Raw genomic sequence first — 20,203 nt, 5'->3', positions numbered from 1 at the left:
GCAGAGAAGATGGGAAAGAAATCAGGAGAGTAGGTTTGAAGAGATGATAAAATCTTTGTGAAGGGCTCCCCTGGTGGCTCAGTGGTAAAGAATCTCCCTGCCAATGCAAGAGGCACGGGTTTGATCCCCGATCTGGGAAGATCCCACATGCTGCAGAGCAGCTAAGCTGGTTCACCACAGCTATTGAACCTGTGCTGTAGAGCCCAGGAGTCCTAGAGCCCATGCTTCACAAGAGAAGCTGCCACAGAAGAAGCCCACGCACCACAACTAAAGAGTAGCCCCCACTTGCCACAACCAGAGAGAAGTCCACGCAGCATGGAACACCCAGGACAGCCAAAAATAAATACATTGCCAAAAAAAAAACCTTTGGGAAAGTTTTAAGGAAAGATAAATGTAACACAAGCTGAAATAATATGAATTGTAATGAAAAGAGACTTTTTTTAAAAAAAGAGGGAAAGGTAATAAAAAGGATAGGAAAAAGTGGTAAAGGAATGTTGCTGGTATTGTCCATTTGAAAAATAGAGTGATTTGTAATGTATTACTGATACCCTCTCTCAGAGAGTTGAGTGAGAACAAAAATAACTGAAAAATAACCATCAGCCTATAGGAAAATGGCAGTTTTGCCTCCCATTTACCCTAAATGGAACCTGAATTGAGTGGGTTGCATAAATTGGACGGCAGAAGCTAAGAGAAGGAAGTACTAATGGATTTACTAATACACTGTTTCAGTCTTGTTCCTCCAAATCACGGTAATAAAGTGTCATTTTAATTAATGAAAATGTACTTTTTAATTTAGCATTTTAAAAAAATCTCAGTCTTAAGGTAGTTTAGAGCATTTTCAACTGTAGAGGTTGCTGCTTTAGATTATGTATAAAGTAACTGCATTGCTCAAGGCAGCTTTTGGCCAGCATTTTAACTCTTCTCATCATGAACCACTTGGATAGTTTTCATTTGATTAGAGTTAAGTAGTTGACTTAAGTGATAGGGAAGATCTTATTTCTTGAAACAACCTGAAATTGATACCACCTATTGCCATTTGTAAGCACTGTGGGAGTCAGAAGTTGGTTAAATTTGTTAGTAAAGTTTGTGTATGTAAAGAACCACCCTATTTTCATGTTTTTTAATTGTAAATGTAATTTATGTTTTTATAATATAAAAATATAAATTTACTGTATAACTTTTTAAGCCTGGACTTGTGTCTTGTTAGTTAATGCTTTTATGTTTTAATGTTTCAGATTGTCATTTAGTAAAAATGGAGTGGTTAGAATAGATGGTTTCTCTTCTCCTGACCAGTATGATGATGAAGCTATGAGTTTATGGACACATGAAAATTATGAAGATGATGAACTAGACATAGAAACGTCAAAATACATCTTGGACATAATAGGTGATAAGTTCTGTCAGTTGGTAACATCTGAAAAAACAGCTTTGTCCTGGGTGAAAAAGGATGGTAAGAAAGTTAAATACTTAGAACATGCAGCTATGCACATTTCATTTTAAGAATTTCTCTTTGGGATATGTTTTATCTATGGGAGAAGTCCTTAATCTTACCTTACCTATGCTTGTTTACTTTTAATTTGATAATGACACTTTTTTATGTGCAAATACACCTAAATGTATTTAGTTAATGTATTTTCCAGTTGAGGTTGAATTGAGTGATTAGCAGTTTGTGAAATGACAATAACATTTTGGTAATAATTGAGCACAATAAAGACTCTTCGAATGTGAGATTGGGAAATTTCAGCATTTGCCAGGGAAATTTCAGCATTTGCCATATAAAGACATACTCCATCCCAGTTATTGAAGCTTTTTATTCATCACAGTCTTTGCAGTTAGATAAATCTATATTTGAATCTCAACTTGATTCCTTGTTTAACTGTATGAATGTGAATGGGAATGATAACTACCTCATCGATTTGTTTATAAAGTAATTTTATTTACTAAGGAAAGCACCTAACATACTAGGTGCTCTAAACATGAGCTTCTTTTCCTTCGTGTCCCTTAAGTCAATAGTTCGTCCCCCAGGGGACATCTAGCATCTGAAAGGTGCCAAACTGAATGAAATAAAGGTGCCTTTCTTTGCTAACTGAAAAGTGTTGGGGGTGTAGAGAATTAGCATCTTAAGAGGTGGAAGCCACAGATGCTTCTCAACATCCTACTCTGCACAGGTTAGTCCCCCACAAAAGAGAATTATTCATGCAAATGTCAAGGGTGCCAAGATTGCGAAACCCTCCATTAAGTATAAGTCTTCTGAAGAGAATTACTAATTACATCAAGAAAAGAAACCTGCTCTTGATCATTACTAAATCCTTTGAAATCCTTGGTTTAATGTTTTTTGTGCATTTCAGTGAAAATTGTATGGAAAAGAGCATGTTTGCCTTTAAATTTTTATTTTTCTGTATTTCAGCCAAAATTGCCTGGAAAAGAGCAGTGAGGGGAGTCCGGGAGATGTGTGATGCATGTGAAGCAACATTGTTCAACATTCACTGGGTCTGCCAAAAATGTGGATTTGTGGTCTGCTTAGATTGTTACAAGGCAAAGGAAAGGAAGAGTTCTAGAGGTTAGTTACAGCTTCATCTAAATTGAAATTTTTTTATTAAGATAGTTTTCTTTAGGACCACTGATCTGGAAAATTAGATGAATTAGAGTCTTTTTTCCCTGCCTTCCTTAATTACAAATATAATAGGAAATTTTGTGAAGCCTATTTTTTAAAAAAAGTTAACCACAGCTTGTTGAAACAGCCAGATTTTCTAAAATAAAACTAATCTACACCTTTTTAGTTTGATTAGTAGATCCACTCTCTCAGGTAGATATTTTCTTAATGTAGCCCAAATTTAGGTTAGGCTTTGTTGCATTCAGAGTCCACTGTGTCAGAGCCTGAACTCCCTTAGAGGACCTATTAATTACATAGTCAAGCAACGAAGTCACAATTGAATACTTGCTAGAGTGAATTGATTTTTCTAAAAGTTGGTCCATAAAGCTTAAATCAAAATGTTTAAGAATATGCTGCCACTGGCACTGTTTATCCCTAGTTAGCAAATGAAAAAGTATTATATGTTAAATGAATTTTTTAAAATTCTAGAAAAATAAAATGGCACAAAAACAGTGTTCTTCCTGCTGGAAGATATTAGAAAGTTTTAAAAAGAAAGCAACTAATTTTACCTTTTTCTCCTGCTGTACAAGTGTTTTAGAAAAAGTTTATCCAAGACAATTAAGGAAGTAGCTACTTAAATACTAGTAACCTGAAGGTTTTGGGGGTCTAATCTTAATGAGAGGATTCAAATTGTGCAAGTATTAGAAGTAAAATCACATTTAATGGTAGACTATTCAGAATCTAAAAGCAGTGAATGTCATTTTCGTTGCAGGCAGCTCTTTTTCAAAGTGGTGTGTCAGATGAACTGTGATTTAGCCATCAGTGGCTTTGCGAGTGATAGGGCTACTAAAGCCTCACCCCTTTTCTTACATACCCAGCACTTACCAAAGAACCCTAAGCAAGTGGGAGAGCTCCACAGCTAGTTGTTTCTGTGATCTGTATCTTATGCCTGTGTAAAGCTATAATAAGGAATGCATTGTAGGCCGTTAAGTATCTTCAGAACCTTAAGAATCTATTTGGATATTTTCGGTTGAGAGAAGAACTAGCTGCACTGTTGTAAAACTCCATTCCTTTTTTACTGGTCCCATGTTACTTTCATTTTCCTTTTGCCAAATTAAAAAGAAATTAATGTATTTTTTATATTGTATGCATATGTAAGCATGACTCCTTTCTTAAACAAGATAAGGTGTGTATATATAATAAACCTAAGTTGTGTTGCTGTCAGATACCATAGTGCATTTTTTATTAATTTTTTATTAATTTTGAAAGTATAGTCTGTCAGTCAACAAGTATAATCTATTTGCCTTGAGTTGTATTGTGTCTATGAATATATGAATATATATTTGTTTTATTTATATATCTCCTTATTTCACTGATAAATACTGCAGTAAGCTCACACTGACCAGGTTATAGCTATATAGTGGTAACTAACCTAAATATCTAAAATATAAGTAGAGAACATTTAAAGTTACTATGTAGGTTTTGTAGGGAAAGTCAACACTTAAGTTTTTGTCTGGATTTGAATTTTATTTCTGAAACTTACTGTGAAATAGTTCTAGATTTTTTTTATGTTGAATGTAATGAGCTTTTTAACATTTGTTGAAGCTCTTACAGCCATGTCATAAGTAGTTATCTATGCCATTAGTTTTATAGAGAAGATCTTGAGATCAGGGTGCTGAACTTTTCCTGTGTATAATATGCCTCATGCTATGTGTGAACACTGACTACTCCAGGTATGAAGCCTTGTTGCAGTAATAGCTATTAAATACTGTCTGTCAAGTTGAAGCTTTTTACATGTCTTCTGATGGTTTATGTCTTTGACGCATTAAAAAAAATGAGTTGGCAATAACCTCAAACTTACAAGTCTAAAGTACCAAGATCAGGCCTAAAGCCTGTTTGCCACAAATAGCTAAGAGTAAAAAATTAGCTACAGGAAATATTGAGGTGACTAATACCTCAATACCTTAATGAGACTAAAGAACAGTCATTTTAGAAAAGGCTAGTAACATTTCATATGTTTTATATCTTGTTGCTATAAAATGCTCAGAATAGTAGAAATGTTTGTTTGGTTATTTTTGTTTTAAGAAGCAAACATATGAAGCCTATCATTGACATTTTATATAATTGTTAAGCTCTTTATATATAGCATCAATTTTATAATTATAAACCCATGATTGGTATAAAAGTACACATGTTATAATCTTACAGATAAAGAATTGTATGCTTGGATGAAGTGTGTGAAGGGGCAGCCTCATGATCACAAACATTTGATGCCAACTCAAATTATACCTGGTTCTGGTAAGTATAAATATACATTAATGACTTTGTTTAACAGTTCTTCATTGTTCCAGATTACTTAGAAGTAGGTAGTAGTAGTAGAATGAAGAAATAAGGTTTATCTAATCTTGAATTGTTCTTTTTCTGTTCTTAGAATCCTCTGTGTAATAGTTGCAGGATAAGCCCAAACCCAGTGATGAAGAAAGCCATAGAGGAACTATTTTAGATGGAGAAAACTAGGCATTCTCTGGTTGTCAGTGGTTAGGGCTCCATGCTTCCATTGCATGGGAGCTCGAGTTTGATCCCTGGTTGGGGAACTAAGATCCTGCAAGCTGTGCAGCTTGGCTGAGAAAGTGGGGTTGAGGGGAACTAGAATGTAATGAAAAAGAGTATATTCAATTTATTTATTACAGGTTTTTCTGCCCCCTTTTTTTTTTTTGAGCATACTGATTTTTCATTATAGAGGTAAAAGAGGAAAGAATAGAGAACATGAATTTGGTTGAATGATCTAACCTGAAATAGAAGGGATAAAGGAAAAATGGAAAAAAAGTGAAAAGACACAAGAAAAACAAAAAATTTTTATAATCTTAACAACTAATGATAACCTTTTAATTAACCATTATATTTTGTAGTTTTGACAGATCTTTTGGATGCGATGCACACTCTTAGAGAAAAATATGGTATTAAATCCCATTGTCATTGTACTAACAAACAGAATATACAAGTTGGAAATTTTTCTCCTATGAATGGTGTGTCTCAAGTGAGTGAAAATTCTCTATTCAAGTAAACTGCATGGTTAAAGGAATCAACTTTGATATTCGAAATCCACTTCAGGATTTAATGCTTTGTAAACTATGTTTCCTATGTTACTGTATAAATGTAACCTCTACTTTTAACTCTGAATAATTGAAGAGATAGTATTTTTAAAATTCAACTGTTCTACCTTTGTAGGTTTTACAGAATGTTCTTAATCACAGTAATAAAATTTCTCTGTGCATGCCTGAGTCTCAGCAGCAAAGTACCCCTCAGAAGCCTGAAAGTAATGGCAGCAGCAGTCCAGGGAGTGATGTGAGCACAGACAGCAAGTTAACTCCTCCAGAGTCCCAGTCACCCCTGCACTGGTTAGCAGATCTTGCAGAGCAAAAGGCCAGAGAGGAAAAAAAAGGTAAATCTAGTTTATCGTCTGATAGAAGATTTTTAATCAACAGTGTACTATTATACATTAATGTACTGCTGTCCACTTAGAACACTTTAGTTTTGTCTTTTGCTTGCATTGTGGCTTAGGGTCAGTAAAACATGTTTCTTACTAGGAACTCAACTTCCTGTGATCATATCAAAGCTAGGTACAGAATCATCTGTAGATGAGCACATCAGTAAAGCCACCAGGGCAATAGATTTGTAACTTATCTACACTTTGTCCCTGTCTTAGCTATAGCATTTTCATTTGTGACAGGTGCAAACTCACTTCATGTCTAAAACACTGAGGAAGGCCTTCTCATATTCAAACCATTTGACTCCTGAAGGATCTCACCCGTCCTCTGGTTTGTGCCCAGGTGCTTAAATCACTGGTGCTTTCATCTCTCGCTGTAAAATGTAGACTCCCTTTGTCTGTACTTTAATAGCATGTTTAATTTTATTTGCATTTTAAAAAATGTTTTATTTTAGAAAACAAAGAATTTGCCCTTGAAAAGCAAATAAAAGAAGAGAGAGAACAAGATGATCCTGATTCTCCAAATAGTAGAACATCACCTCCTGTATCCCAGAATAATGAGCAAGGTTCAACATTACGAGATTTGCTGACCACAACTGCTGGCAAGCTACGCGTGGGTTCTACAGATGCTGGCATTGCCTTTGCACCAGTTTATTCAATGGGAACCCCCGTGAGTGAGAAGCTAGATTTTTGTATTTCATATGGGCCTTAAATTTAGATTTGGGGTCTTTGCTGTGAACTACACAATAAATAGATGCAGATGCAGATGCAATCAAATATACCAAATTACTGTGCATGTTCCTATTTGCGTTATAATTCTGGTAACTTAAAATCCAGAGATTTTCTTTTCCAGGTGAAAAGAGTTGAGGGAGGGATATTTTGATTCCAAAATCGCCCTAAGATACTCCTTCAAAATTTGAAAACCATGTATCTAGTTGGGGGTGAGGGGGAGGGATGGATGCGAATGCAATTTTTCTTACTTAAAATGTTTAGACATCAATTTTTGCTTTTTCACCAGAAAGAAAATAAAAACAGAATAATTGCATAGGTAGACACAAATTTTTAGCAGCTTTTAAAAGTTGGGAGAGTCTTCCTAATCTCTGTTCCCTCTACCCTGATCCTAAAATGTTATAAAAGAAAGAAAGACCACACTTCAGGTTTCTGCAGATCCCACAGTTTTTCCCATGGAGACCACCCAACTTCTGCTTACCATCGTCAGGAGCAGTGTAGGCACTAGAGATCCAAATCCATTGGCTGGATTCTTGAAGCCAGATATATTGTTTGTGGTGGTGTTTGCTATGTTAATGGAACATTAAAGCAGAGGTTTCCAAATGTAATCATTTCTGCTTAAAATATTTATTTTTTTCTTATTAGAGTGGTAAAAGTGGAAGGACTATGCCAAACATTCTTGATGACATAATTGCTTCAGTTGTTGAAAACAAAATTCCACCAAATAAAGCCTCTAAGATAAATGTAAAATCAGAGTTCAAAGAAGAACCCAAAGAAAGCAGAAAATCTGCCATGGATGAAAACAACAAATTGTACAGTGATATACCACATTCTTGGATCTGTGAGAAGCATATTCTGTGGCTTAAAGATTATAAAAATACTAATAATTGGAAGCTTTTCAAAGAGTGTTGGAAATATGGACAAGTGAGTATTTTAAGCTCATTTAGTATGCTCTGGGTGGAACTGAAGCTGGTTGAATAGGACAAATGGTTTTCTCCTTAGGACTAAAGAGAAAAGGAAAAGATAATCTTGACACATTTGGGTTGGAAGATATCAGAAAAGTTATCAGAATGATTATTTCTGAGTTTTTATTTTTTGGCCAGATTTTTATTAATTAATAGGGAAGCACTGATTATTTGATGTTACAGTTTCAGTCTGCTAGTGAGCAGACTTCTAATCAAGTCATATATTTACAAAGTTTAGTATTGCCTTCCTTTCTTTACATTGTATTTTAGTCCAGTTAACAGATTGATATCTACTATTATAATGTTAATACTGAAAGCATTTTTCTTGAACTGATAAGTGTAGATGTTTTTGCCTTTGACTGTAGGACATTTATTTATAAGTTAGTTCATCAAATCTTAAATGAGAAACTCCATTATTTAATTCTACTCAAATAAAAGTTATTTTCTGTTTGACCAGTTTTGACATAATAATGTTTGATACACATTTCAGGTGGTAATTTACTACATTAGTGCACAAATTAGGAATTTGTATGACTTAGTGTTCTGTTCAGTTTTTTCCTTGCATTCTGGAAAACATCATTGCTATTTTACTTCATTGTTTTCATTCAGTAGATAATTAATGAGTACCTAGTAAGATCTAGTCTTTGTGCTGGCCAATAACAGTATAAAAATGAATAAGTTATGTAAAAATGAGTAAGAACCATTTTAATACAGTGATTCTTAATCTTTTTAGGTCACTAGTCCTTTGCAAAATCTGATGATAGCTTGGTCCCTCACCCCAGAAAAAATATATACACAGTATTTAATACATATTTTTTTGGTTGGCTCTGCCTTGAATCCCTGATGTCATTGCTAGGTTGCAATTTAGACAACTTAAGTTTGTGTAGGCTTAAACAGCCTCATAAATAAATACTTGTAAAAGTATGTTAAATGTGCTAAGAATTTTGTTTCAGGTACTATGGAAACTTAAAAGAGTGAATGGCTAAGCTAGAGTACTAATTCAAAAGGGCTGGTAGTCTAAATTGATGTTGTCTCAGGAATTTTCTAGATGGATGGGAGGTTGGAAATAAAAAGGATCAGGTGTTAGAGGAACTGTTCAGTAGCTTTGATTACCTGACGTAAGAGTTTTGTGGGGTAATGATGGGGAAATGAGGTGTTTAGTTATAATTATGAGGGACCTTTATATCATGCTCAAGAGTTGAACTTTATCCTATAGATGACAGTTTTAATTGAAGAATCAAAGTAATCAGGTTGACTTTTTAAAAATTGGAATATAGTTGATGTACAATGTTATGTGTCATAGGTGTACGATACAGTGATTCACATTTTTTTAAAGGTCATACTCCATTTGTGGTTGTTATAAAATATTGGCTGTATTTCATGTGTAGTACAGATCAACATAGAATAACACAGCAAAGCAGATTAGAAGTTGAATTGGAATAAGACTAGAGGCAAGGGGTCAAATTACGAAGGCTTTCAGTATTTCAGGAAGATGATGATGATAGTAACCTAAGAATTCTGCTTGAGAATATTCTAATATATTTTTTAAATTTTACTTTTCCCAAGCTGCTGGTTACTGTAATAAGGAATGTTACAAGGCTGGATAGAAGTATTACTGAATAGACATAGTATGGTCTGGAAATTAATATATGTGAATGATCAGCCATAGTTAATTATCTAATAGTTGACCTGTTTTTATAGTTGGATATATTAGCCCATTGAAAGGAATTTTAATGTTGCAGTTACCCAAGTTGTTAACTTCTTATTCTTAGTGTAGTGTTTGTTTTATGTTTTTGACATATCTTTTGTGATAACAACCTTAGCTTGAGGTTATTCTGTACTTATGGCTCCTCAGACTTATTTTATGTGTTTTAAGAGTATGTAAAAATATCTGTTACAAGAGACTCTTCAAGTCACAACTTTCTGTTTTCTTTTTACTTCATTTATTAAAGGATTAAAAAAAAAACACCTAAGAATAGTGCATCAGATTGCCTTAGAGGTCTTTTTTTGACATCGGCATTGGAGTTTTAAAACCTCAAATCTTCAATTGTTGGTTTCTGGGTTAGAGAGTCTGGAGGAAATTGGAATTCATGTGATTTCAAAGAACCAATTGACTTTCAGGGAATCAGTCATAGATTTTAAATTTATTGTTGTTGTGCTTGGTGGTTAATATTTTTACTTGTCATTATCTTTGTAGAGGTAAAGAATGTATGTGTATTCTAACTGATATAAAATCAAAATGGATATAATTTGTTTTAATCCAAAAGACTATATATTTAGAAATCTTATTACATATGTACAAGGTATGTTTTGTCTATAGAAATGAATTATAAAGAAAACATGAAAACATTAAATTGCTTAAAAATGAAAATTTTAGTGTAGCCTTTCAGACTCTTTCCTGAAAAATACTACATATTATAATTATTGTTTTCAAAAATGACAGTGTACTCTGCCAGTACATGGCATTCTCTTATCACTTTTTCTCTTTGAAAATATATTGTGAACATCTTTCCAGGTCAGGAACTATTTTTAAAAGCTGCTTTAATTCTCACAGTTTGTCATTAATTAGTCCATAAATTCAACACATTAACTATTTTCTGTATGTTGTGTATAAAATCAAATTTTTGAAGTGTCCATGTATATATTTTAATTTTTAATTATCTATCGTTTATAAGCCTGCAGTGGTTTCTGGCGTGCATAAGAAAATGAACATTAGCTTGTGGAAGGCGGACTCAATTAGTCTTGATTTTGGAGACCACCAAGCTGATCTCCTCAACTGCAAAGACAGCATTATTTCAAATGCCAATGTTAAGGAATTCTGGGATGGTTTTGAGGAAGTTTCAAGTATGTTGGTTTTTTTGTTGTTGTTTGTTTTACTATTTTCTTAAACCTGTCTTCCCAAAATGATAAATTGGAAATATGACTTAACATTGTTTAAATCTTTGAAACATTTGTATTACTTTGTTTTCTGGTCAAAAGAAACAAGTACTTGGAATCAAAAGACTAGGTCCTATTCCTGTCTCTGTCCCTCATTTCCTTTGATGATAAAGAAGTCATTTAGAAATAGCCTGGTGAGCCAGTGGTTAGTTCTCAGGCTTTCACTGCTATGGTCCAGGTTCAATCCCTGGTGGGTGAACTAAGATTACACAAATCAGGGGATACAGTGACCGCCCCCGCCAAAAAAAGTCATTGTTTCTTTCTGCCATATTCAGTATATTAATATTCCTGGGGAATTTTTTTGGCAACCAACCCCAAAAACTTTTGAAACTTGGATTAAATACTTTGTGTAAAACATTTTGAAAAATTAAAAATAAAAATGTAATAATATTATAATTTTAACCTTAGTAACAGTTGTAAAGAGGGTTTTTTTTAAAGAATTTTTTAATGTTGCAAATATCTACATAAGGAATAAACATCTTTATACTATATGAATACATAAATAAAAGCATTCTTTTAAGTAACTACTGTATAACAAGAGGTATTCATTCAGTTTACGTTTTTTCTTTCCTCTTCAAACATTAATAAAAATAAAAAGGCAAAAATTATCTTTTTAATAATCAATTGCATTCTTATAGAACGGCAAAAAACAAAAAGTGGAGAAACAGTTGTTTTAAAATTGAAAGACTGCCCTTCAGGAGAAGACTTCAAGACTATGATGCCAGCAAGGTATATTTTTTTATACTTGGCTATTTTGACTCTTGACTTTTGAGGTTGAGCTGAGATTATCCAAGGAGTGAGATAATAAACTACAAATGGGAGCTTTAAGTAGTATCTTCCTCAATTAAAAGGAAGTAAGAAAAAAAGTTACAGAACTGAATCTCTGTGGTCTCAGCAGGAGAATGTGACTGTCTTTGCTGGGGCAGTAAAGAAGAGAAGGCTCTGTCAAAGAACAGGAGGCCCCGCTGGCACCTCCCTTCTCCTGGTGCTCTCAGTTTGCTGTGTTTAGGGAAGCAGAATTGCAGTTTTAGTCAGAATCACTTCTATTCTTTGCTTATCTGTATATTATGCATTCATTTAAAGTTTGAATGAAGCCAAGAAAAGTTTTTTAACTGTTAGAGGCCTTATGGAAAGTGTAACAACTTGAACATAATATATTTGAAAATACTTAAGAATGTAAATCTTTACTTAAAAAAAAGTCACTGTTGTTATTCAGATATGAAGATCTTTTAAAAAGCCTGCCATTGCCAGAATATTGTAATCCAGAAGGAAAATTCAACCTGGCCTCTCATTTACCGGGGTTCTTTGTGCGCCCTGATCTAGGACCCAGGTTGTGCAGTGCTTATGGTAAGTACATATTTGCATTTCTATCAGCTTGGAGTATGTGGAATTTTAAATAACTTCTGACCAAAGATAAATTGTCTAATCATTTTTAGATTCTACTAAATCTGTTCCATTAATAATTCTTTGAAATATTTTTTGAAGCAGACCAGTTTATATTAGGTATTAATAGCCAATAGCGTAAAAATATAGTTACATTTTCTATTAACTTTTATGGTATATTTCATGGATATTTGATATTTTGTGGGCAGGTGTTAGAATAAGGAGACTAAAGCTCAAATTATAACTAACAGACTTCCTCATAGAGTTGATTTTGGAAGGAATATGTAGGGTATATAAAGTATTACGTTAAATAAAATTTTATTTTATACACAGGTGTAGCTGCTGCTAAAGATCATGATATAGGAACAACAAATCTACATGTTGAAGTTTCTGATGTTGTAAATATTCTAGTCTATGTTGGCATAGCAAAAGGAAATGGCATTCTCTCAAAAGCAGGTAAAGAAACTTTAAGAATAGTGGTGTTTTGGAAAAACAGTTGAATAACCACAATGAGGCTAAAGCTGAAACTCCAGTACTTTGGCCACCTCATGCGAAGAGTTGACTCATTGGAAAAGACTCTGATGCTGGGAGGGATTGGGGGCAGGAGGAGAAGGGGACGACAGAGGATGAGATGGGTGGATGGCATCACCGACTTAATGGATATGAGTTTAAGTGAACTCCGGGAGATGGTGATGGACAGGGAAGCCTGGCGTGCTGCGATTCATGGGGTCGCGAAGAGTCAGACAATGACTGAGCGACTGAACTGAACTGAACCACACCCAGTAGTACTATCCAGAATGTCAGCCTCTGAGTTAACATCAAAGATTCCCCTCAAAATTGCAGTGTATTTAGGGATATTTAATACTCATTTTGAGGTATGATTATTTTACCTGGCTTTTTTTTTTTTTTTTTTTTTACACAAAGGATTTTCAATTTTAAAAGTAAGTTAGATTCACTTTTAGGATTTCCCTGGTGGTTCACTTGGTAAAGAATCTACCTGCAATGCAGGGGACGTGGGTTTGATCCCTAGATCAGGAAGATCCCCTGGAGAAGGACATGGCAACCTACTCCAGTACTCTTGCCTGGGAAATCCCTTGGGCAGAGGAGACTGTCAGGCTACAGTCATAAGAGTCGGATATGACTCAGCGACTGTACCACCACCACCAAAAAAAGAATGAGATTTATTTTTGGCTGTGCTGGGCTTTGTGACTGTTGGGCGTTTCTGTGGTGTGGTGCACACGCTTCTCGTTACGATGGCATCTCTTGCGGAGTGCACTAGGGCTCAGGCTCAGCAGTTGTGGGCATGGGCTTAGTTGCCCTGTAGCGTGTGGGGTCTTCCTGGAGCAGGGGTCACACCTGTGGCCCCTACACTCACAGGTGGACTCTCAGCCACTGGACCACCAGGAAAGTCTTAGAAGTGAATATTTTTTTATTTACTCCTTTCATATTATTATTGAGTGTATAAAAATAAAATGGTAAGCTCACTTAAAAACATTTAGTAAAGAATAGAAACTAGGTCTTTGTTATGAAGATGATGAAGACATGTTCGTATCTCAGGCATGCTTTTTTTCCCTTCTGATACCAAAGAGAAGGGGCCTTTTTCCTAAGTAGAAATAAATTTTCTATCCAGTGTATAGATTTTAGAGCCTGCCCTCTAGGTGTCTTTTTGAAACCTTGTTCCATCTGTCCATCTATCATTCCCTTCGTTATAGACATTGGTCCTTACACTTTTCTTTTTACACTGGCTTCTTTTCTGAGCATAGGAGCAAACTTTAGACTTGTCCACCTTTCTCACAAAGCCTTCAAATCTTGTCTTCTGGCCACTCTCCTGTTACTCCTGCCCTCAGGATGATTCTTTGCTGTGTCTGTCACCTCCCTTTCCTGTTTCAGCTCAGTGCGGGTTGGCCCCTGCCCGCTGCCCCGCTGAGATTACTGTCGCTATGGCTCTCACGGACAGTCATAGTTCAGTACAGTAGTTTCTTCCTGGTCCTTTTATTATTTAAGCCATCTGTAATAAATGACACTGTTAATCACTGCCTCTTCTTCAAATACTGACTGTGGCTTCAGTAACACTACACCTTTCATTCTTCGTATAATGGAATCACAGACTTTTCTAGGGTTATAGACTTTATTCCCATTCTGGTTTACATGCACTTCCTGTGAAAGTCTATACATGACTTCCAGCCACTACTTAGTTCAACAGTTTTTTCTGGAACCCAGAATGTATCTGCAGCTTAGTGGCTAGGTGCTCAGGACCTGGAAGTTTATTATGTATTCACTCTGATCATGTATATTTAACAGCCTCTGTAATACACAAGGTGGCTCAGTGGAAAGCATCTGCGTGCCAGTGCAGAAGACTCAGGTTCAATCCCTGAGTCAGGAAGATCCCCTGGAGAAGGAAATGGCAACCCACCCCAGTATTCTTGCCTGGAGAATCCCATGGACAGAGAAGCCTGACGAGCTACAGTCCATGGGGTCAAAAAGCGTGGGACACAACTTAGCAACTGAGTACACACACACATAATGCACAAGCTAAATTCCTCCAAAACTATAGAAACTCATAGTTGCTCAGCTAATTTAACTGTTATAATCAGTAAAAACTCTTACCTCCCCCATTCCCAAGAATCTGAAAGTCAAGCACACTTGAGTTATAGTCTGAGCTCTAGCACAGAAGTGTGTGTCCTTTGGTGCCAGATTACTTACCTTTTCAAAGCCTGTAGTGCCATAGAGTTAGAGTTACCCCTTTGAATCTGTGGGTTCCACACGTGTGGATTCAACCAACCAAGGATAGAAAATAATTGAGGAAAGAGAAACTTCTAGTAAGTTTCAAAAAGCAAAACTTGAATTTGGCTAACACAACATTGTACCCCAATAAAAAAATAAAAACATGCTGTACTCCAAAAGTTTCTAATTCTGCCACCCAAAAAATGAAAAAGGAATTTGCTGTGTCTAGCAACTATTTGCATGTTTTTCATATTGTATTTATAATTATTTGCTGTCGTGTCCGACTCTGTGTGACCCCATAGACAGCAGCCCACCAGGCTCCCCGTCCCTGGGATTCTCCAGGCAAGAACACTGGAGTGGGTTGCCATTTCCTTCTCCAATGCATAAAAGTGAAAAGTGAAAGTGAAGTCGCTCAGTTGTGTCCGACTCCTAGCAACCCCATGGACTGCAGCCTTCCAGGCTCCTCCATCCATGGGATTTTCCAGGCAAGAGTACCAGAGTGGGGTGCCATTGCCTTCTCCATATTTATAGTTATTTACATAGCATTTATAGTATATTAGGTATTATACATGGTCTAAAAGTATACAGGGTGAGGGAAGGTAAAAATACTTAACCAATTTGAACATCTGTGGAATTTGGTCTCTGCCATGGGTGGGGGTGGAGGGTCCTGGGACCAGTCCCCTTGCAGATACTAAGGTAAATCATTTGCATCTTATTGTACTTCATTCAAATTATCCCCTGTAGCACTTAGTCTACAATACAGAGGTGGTTGTAGGTTATACAATCTGCTTTTCTCCTCTGCTTTTCTTTCATGTCCTTAAATGCTAGAACTTTTTCATCTTCCTAATTCATTTCCCATCCCTCTTTTTCATAACATAATATTTGATCTTTTGAGAAAAGTTCATTAGCACTTTAATTTTTGGACTTTTTTAATTTGCCAGTTTTTATAGTTGGTCACCATAAAAAAATGTTTTGGTACCTACTTAAGCACATGCTTTCTTCTCCACCTATGATGGCTCCCCAACTTCTGTGTCTCCCTAGCAGATTCCTGTATTCATTCAAATTCCTCAAAACATAGATCAGATCAAGGTCTTTATTAAAGTGTAAACCTTCTCTGCTCCAACAGTCCTCTTTGTCCTTGTGATTTCACTATCATAAAGTAGGAAACGTGATGTATTCTTTGTAGTAGCTTTTAAAAATTCACAGAGCAGTAACAATTTTCTTTATCTTTTTTATTTAAAGATAACATTTGACAGGGGAGTTCCCTGGTGGCCCAGTGGTTAAGACTTCATGCTTCGAATTCAGGGGATGTTGGTTCACTTTCTAGTCAGGGAACTAAGGTCCCACATGTCTGCTATACAGTGAGGCCAAAAATAAAAACTAAGAAAAAAATTTGAGGACTGAACTAGTCTTTGTGCATCCTTTTAACTTGTATGATTGCACTTGTGATATTCTTGTTACCTACACTTATTAATAGCCTCTTTTATTCCAGGAAGTCTTAACTAATCCCCAACATTCTAGGATAGTATTTTGTAAACATCTAATGTTTGACTTCAAAAAATCTTCGCAACTAAATTTAAAAAAGATTTCACTATCATAAATTAGTAAACATTTGATATATTGTTTGTGTTAAGCAATAGTTCCCTTTTCTGTTAAAACATTTCTTTAAAATGTTCATTGTAGTGAAATCAGCAGTTTGAAAATGATGACATTGCTATACTTCACTCATAGATAACTTCAGCTAACATTTGTTTATACATTCATATATATATATATGTACAGTTTTTAATTTGTCAACATATTAGCAGAATGGTCTGATACCTCAAGTATTAGCGTTTGATTATAGATTAATCAGTAATAGTAAATGAGACGTTTTGCTCTGCCATTCATTAGTCATGGTAATGAACAAATCCTTTCTCCCCACTGAACCTTTTGCTCAGCTGTAAAATAGAGATTATGTAGGGACCTAATAGTAGTCAGGAAAGTCCTTTGGAAGTTATGAAATGCTATGAGTATAAAACATTGTTATGACCATAGTTTGGGACAAGAAGAAAAAAGGTGGTCAAGTTTGAGTTTTTATCTCCTGTTCCTTGGTTTACAGAAAGAAATGAACTGGGGAATGTTAAGTCCCCAGGTCAGTGTTCTCTGCTCTTGTAGTTATCACAGTGTTCATGTATAACTGGGTTTATCTCCTCTTTAAGAGTCCAGTCTAGTCAGGCACTGTGCTTCTCTGAGAGGTCAATTTTAGGTCACTTGACTTTCTGGTAGTCTTTATTGACCAGTATGAAAATATTCTGCATTTTAGGAATACTCAAGAAATTTGAGGAAGAAGATTTGGATGACATTTTAAGAAAACGATTGAAGGACTCAAGTGAAATACCTGGTGCTCTGTGGCATATTTATGCTGGGAAAGATGTTGACAAGATACGGGAATTTCTTCAGAAGGTATAATTTTAGGTTCCATACATAGTTTTATCTCTTCACCTTGAAAGAAGACTTAATTTTTAATGTAAACTCATTGGCATTCAGCAGTATAAGATGATTAAATAATTTTAAGATGATTAAATAATTTTTACTTAGGAGGATGTAATTTTTCATTTGAAAATCAAAAGCTCCTTTCTCTTGAGGAATTTGAATGGTAGTTTCTTCTCAGTTACTAGTATTGTTTATCCCCATAAAGAATCTGTTAATGAGTCGTGTTAACCTTGGTGAAAAGTAGTGACTGGAATTATAGAATATAAAATTTAATATGTCATAGAAGCATGTAAAGAAAGCAGATTTTTTTTTTAATGTTGTTGATATTTTTGGCTGTTGACATAAGGAGTAATTCTACTCTGTCGTATCTGGTTGAATAGGTTGACATTTTGAGTAATTGTAAATTTAATTTACTTGTTAAAAAGTGACATGTTGATCTGAAATTAGTTCAAACCATTTTCTCAATATTTTCTGAATTTTGTAATGATAAGGATTTTTTTTAAGGGACCATAATTGCTGGTTTTCGTATTCTTCTTTCTGAATAAACTTAACGTTTGTCTTTGGTCCATATAAAAGTGAAGGAGCTATGGCCCTGTAACTACGATCTTATCCCAGAACCACCTACCAGTCTTCATTTATTATAAAGTATGCTTTTTAAAGCAGAAGATTTCACTTGTTAGTCAAAAGGTTCCTTGAAATTCATTTCTCAAGGGTTAGAAGGTTAGCAATATAAGGTATTTATCTTTGTACCTACCTTAAACAAAGAAGAGCATCAAAAAATATCTGTGAAGTTCATATATACAAATGGTTTGGCTTTTGGAAGAAAGCTACTAAACTAACCTTTCCCTGATCTTTGTGCTGTACTCTTAAAATTACTGGAAGGAACCAAATGGATGAAAACCTCATTGTCATCGAATTCCCTGCCGGTTCAGTGGTTAGGGCCCTGTGCTTCCACTGCAGGGGCATGAGTCCAGTTCCCCTGGTCGGAGAACTAACATCCCTGCAAACTTTGTGGTGTAGCCAAAAAAACTGGGAAAAAATGATCATTATTACTATTTTTAAAAAAGAGAAAACTTCATAGTGAAAGGAGATGAGAAAGTATAATTTACTTTTTAAACATTACATCAGTCTGTATCAGTTTCATATCCTTTTGCTTTTCCAATTGTAGAACATGATTTTCTTTAACTTAAGCTTAATCATCATTCCAGAAGATTCTGAGAACAAAAGACTTATTGTAAAGAAAATTGAAGTGTAGCTTAACAGGATTCACCATTTCCTTTATTTAAATTGGGGTATATGTTTTAATTGTAATCCATATTTCAGATTTCAAAAGAACAAGGCCTTGAAGTTCTACCAGAACATGATCCAATACGTGACCAGAGTTGGTATGTAAACAAAAAGCTTCGTCAAAGACTGCTTGAGGAATATGGAGTCAAAACCTGCACTCTTGTTCAGTTCCTTGGTGATGCCATTGTCTTACCAGCAGGAGCACTTCATCAGGTACATAGTTACTTGTAGCACATCGTTACTGAACCAGAAAGAACTTGTCCCGAGTTAAATATAGATCAAAGAAGACATAAGGAGAATGACCTACACTAGGATGCCTTCATTAAGCAAACAGCTTTTCAGTGCTTGATGAGATCTGATATAATTAAGTGCTTTGAGACTGTAAATTGTATTAATATGAACCAGATTCCCATTGTTGTGTTGTTTCTGATTTAGTGGACTGAAGTCTAATTTTAAAGACTTTTTAGGGAAAAAAAGTTACTATATATATTCAGTTCTCAATAGTTGAGAGTTAACAGCAGAAGGGGAGAGTATCAGGTCTTAGAGATGATATATTTTCTAAGGCACCAAATTCGAATAGAATGAATTATTGGATAGACCATTCCATAATGCAGGCTTTCACTATGCTTCCTTCCTATTTTTTGCTGACCTGACTTCCTTCCTTTAGTTTGCTTACGTAACAGTAGCATGTCCAAAGAAAGATGGTACATAATTTTTATAGCTATTGATTCACAAAACTTAAAACTAAACACCTAATTTTTGTTTCTGGGGCTTGACTGGCAGAATGGCATAGAATAGACAGTGATGTGGAAGGTTTGGATTAAAAGCATGTATTGGGGTTTCTATAAATAGACTGAAGCTACCAGAGAGCAGTTTAGCCCTCATAATAACAAGAGGCAAAGGCAACCTGGGAATCCAGAAAGCTGCCTTGTCTCAGAGTTGGTTAAAGGTTGCAGAGATGTATTGAGATGTATTTGATGTGTGTCTTTTGACCAAGGAAAGCTTCCTACATTTTATATACCAATACATAATTACAGCCTGCATAATATTTATGACACTGTTTAATAGCCACAAATACTCCTTGAGTGATAAGGAGTATTTAAGATGTCAAGTTTAGGGTTAGATTTATCATTCTTAAATAGCATTTATGGTAGTAAAATATAATCATCATTATATCTTTTTCTCTACAGTGACATCCTAGCGAAAAAATTACACTTATATGTTTTTTTCTTAGGATTTAAAGTTGTTTTTATTTTCCCATGGACTTAATAGAATAATTTCAAAGATGTGTCATTCATGATTCATGTTTAATTGGGATGCACCCCACGTATCATTCTTGGCCTTCTAACCTCTTACCAGAAAATAGATAGTAAAGTGAATGTTGCTCAGTCATGTCTGACTCTTTGTGACTCCATGGACTGTAGCCTGCCAAGCTCCTCTGTCAGTGGGATGCTCCAGGCCAGAATCCTGGAGTGGGTAGCCATTTCCCTTCTCTAGGAGATCTTCCCAACCCAGGGATTAAACTCACATCTGTTGCATTGCAGGTGGATTATTTACTGTCTGAGGCATCAGGGAAGCCCAGAAAACAGCTAGTCTTTATCCAAATGTAAAATGCCCTGAAAG

At 35.2% G+C, this 20,203-nt stretch overlaps 1 protein-coding gene across 15 annotated transcripts in view; it reads left to right on the top strand.

Moving 5' to 3' along the window:
• Nucleotides 1–20,203, top strand: part of JMJD1C (jumonji domain containing 1C) — a 317,588-nt gene that overhangs the window by 286,762 nt on the left and 10,623 nt on the right. For all 15 annotated transcript variants that reach the window (XM_055590393.1, XM_055590424.1, XM_055590377.1 and 12 more), the window contains 13 exons: nucleotides 1,236–1,450; nucleotides 2,408–2,560; nucleotides 4,802–4,891; nucleotides 5,503–5,630; nucleotides 5,822–6,035; nucleotides 6,536–6,750; nucleotides 7,455–7,733; nucleotides 10,450–10,618; nucleotides 11,350–11,440; nucleotides 11,928–12,058; nucleotides 12,428–12,550; nucleotides 17,124–17,263; nucleotides 18,617–18,793. In XM_055590393.1, coding sequence (XP_055446368.1) covers nucleotides 1,236–1,450; nucleotides 2,408–2,560; nucleotides 4,802–4,891; nucleotides 5,503–5,630; nucleotides 5,822–6,035; nucleotides 6,536–6,750; nucleotides 7,455–7,733; nucleotides 10,450–10,618; nucleotides 11,350–11,440; nucleotides 11,928–12,058; nucleotides 12,428–12,550; nucleotides 17,124–17,263; nucleotides 18,617–18,793 — 2,125 coding nt within the window. The remainder of the gene's footprint in view (nucleotides 1–1,235; nucleotides 1,451–2,407; nucleotides 2,561–4,801; nucleotides 4,892–5,502; nucleotides 5,631–5,821; nucleotides 6,036–6,535; nucleotides 6,751–7,454; nucleotides 7,734–10,449; nucleotides 10,619–11,349; nucleotides 11,441–11,927; nucleotides 12,059–12,427; nucleotides 12,551–17,123; nucleotides 17,264–18,616; nucleotides 18,794–20,203) is intronic.

This window comes from Bubalus kerabau, chromosome 1 (genome assembly GCF_029407905.1).
Source record: "Bubalus kerabau isolate K-KA32 ecotype Philippines breed swamp buffalo chromosome 1, PCC_UOA_SB_1v2, whole genome shotgun sequence".
NCBI lineage: Eukaryota > Metazoa > Chordata > Mammalia > Artiodactyla > Bovidae > Bubalus > Bubalus kerabau.
The sequence above is the reverse complement of the archived record's forward strand: the minus strand, read 5'-3'. Positions and strand labels throughout refer to the sequence as shown.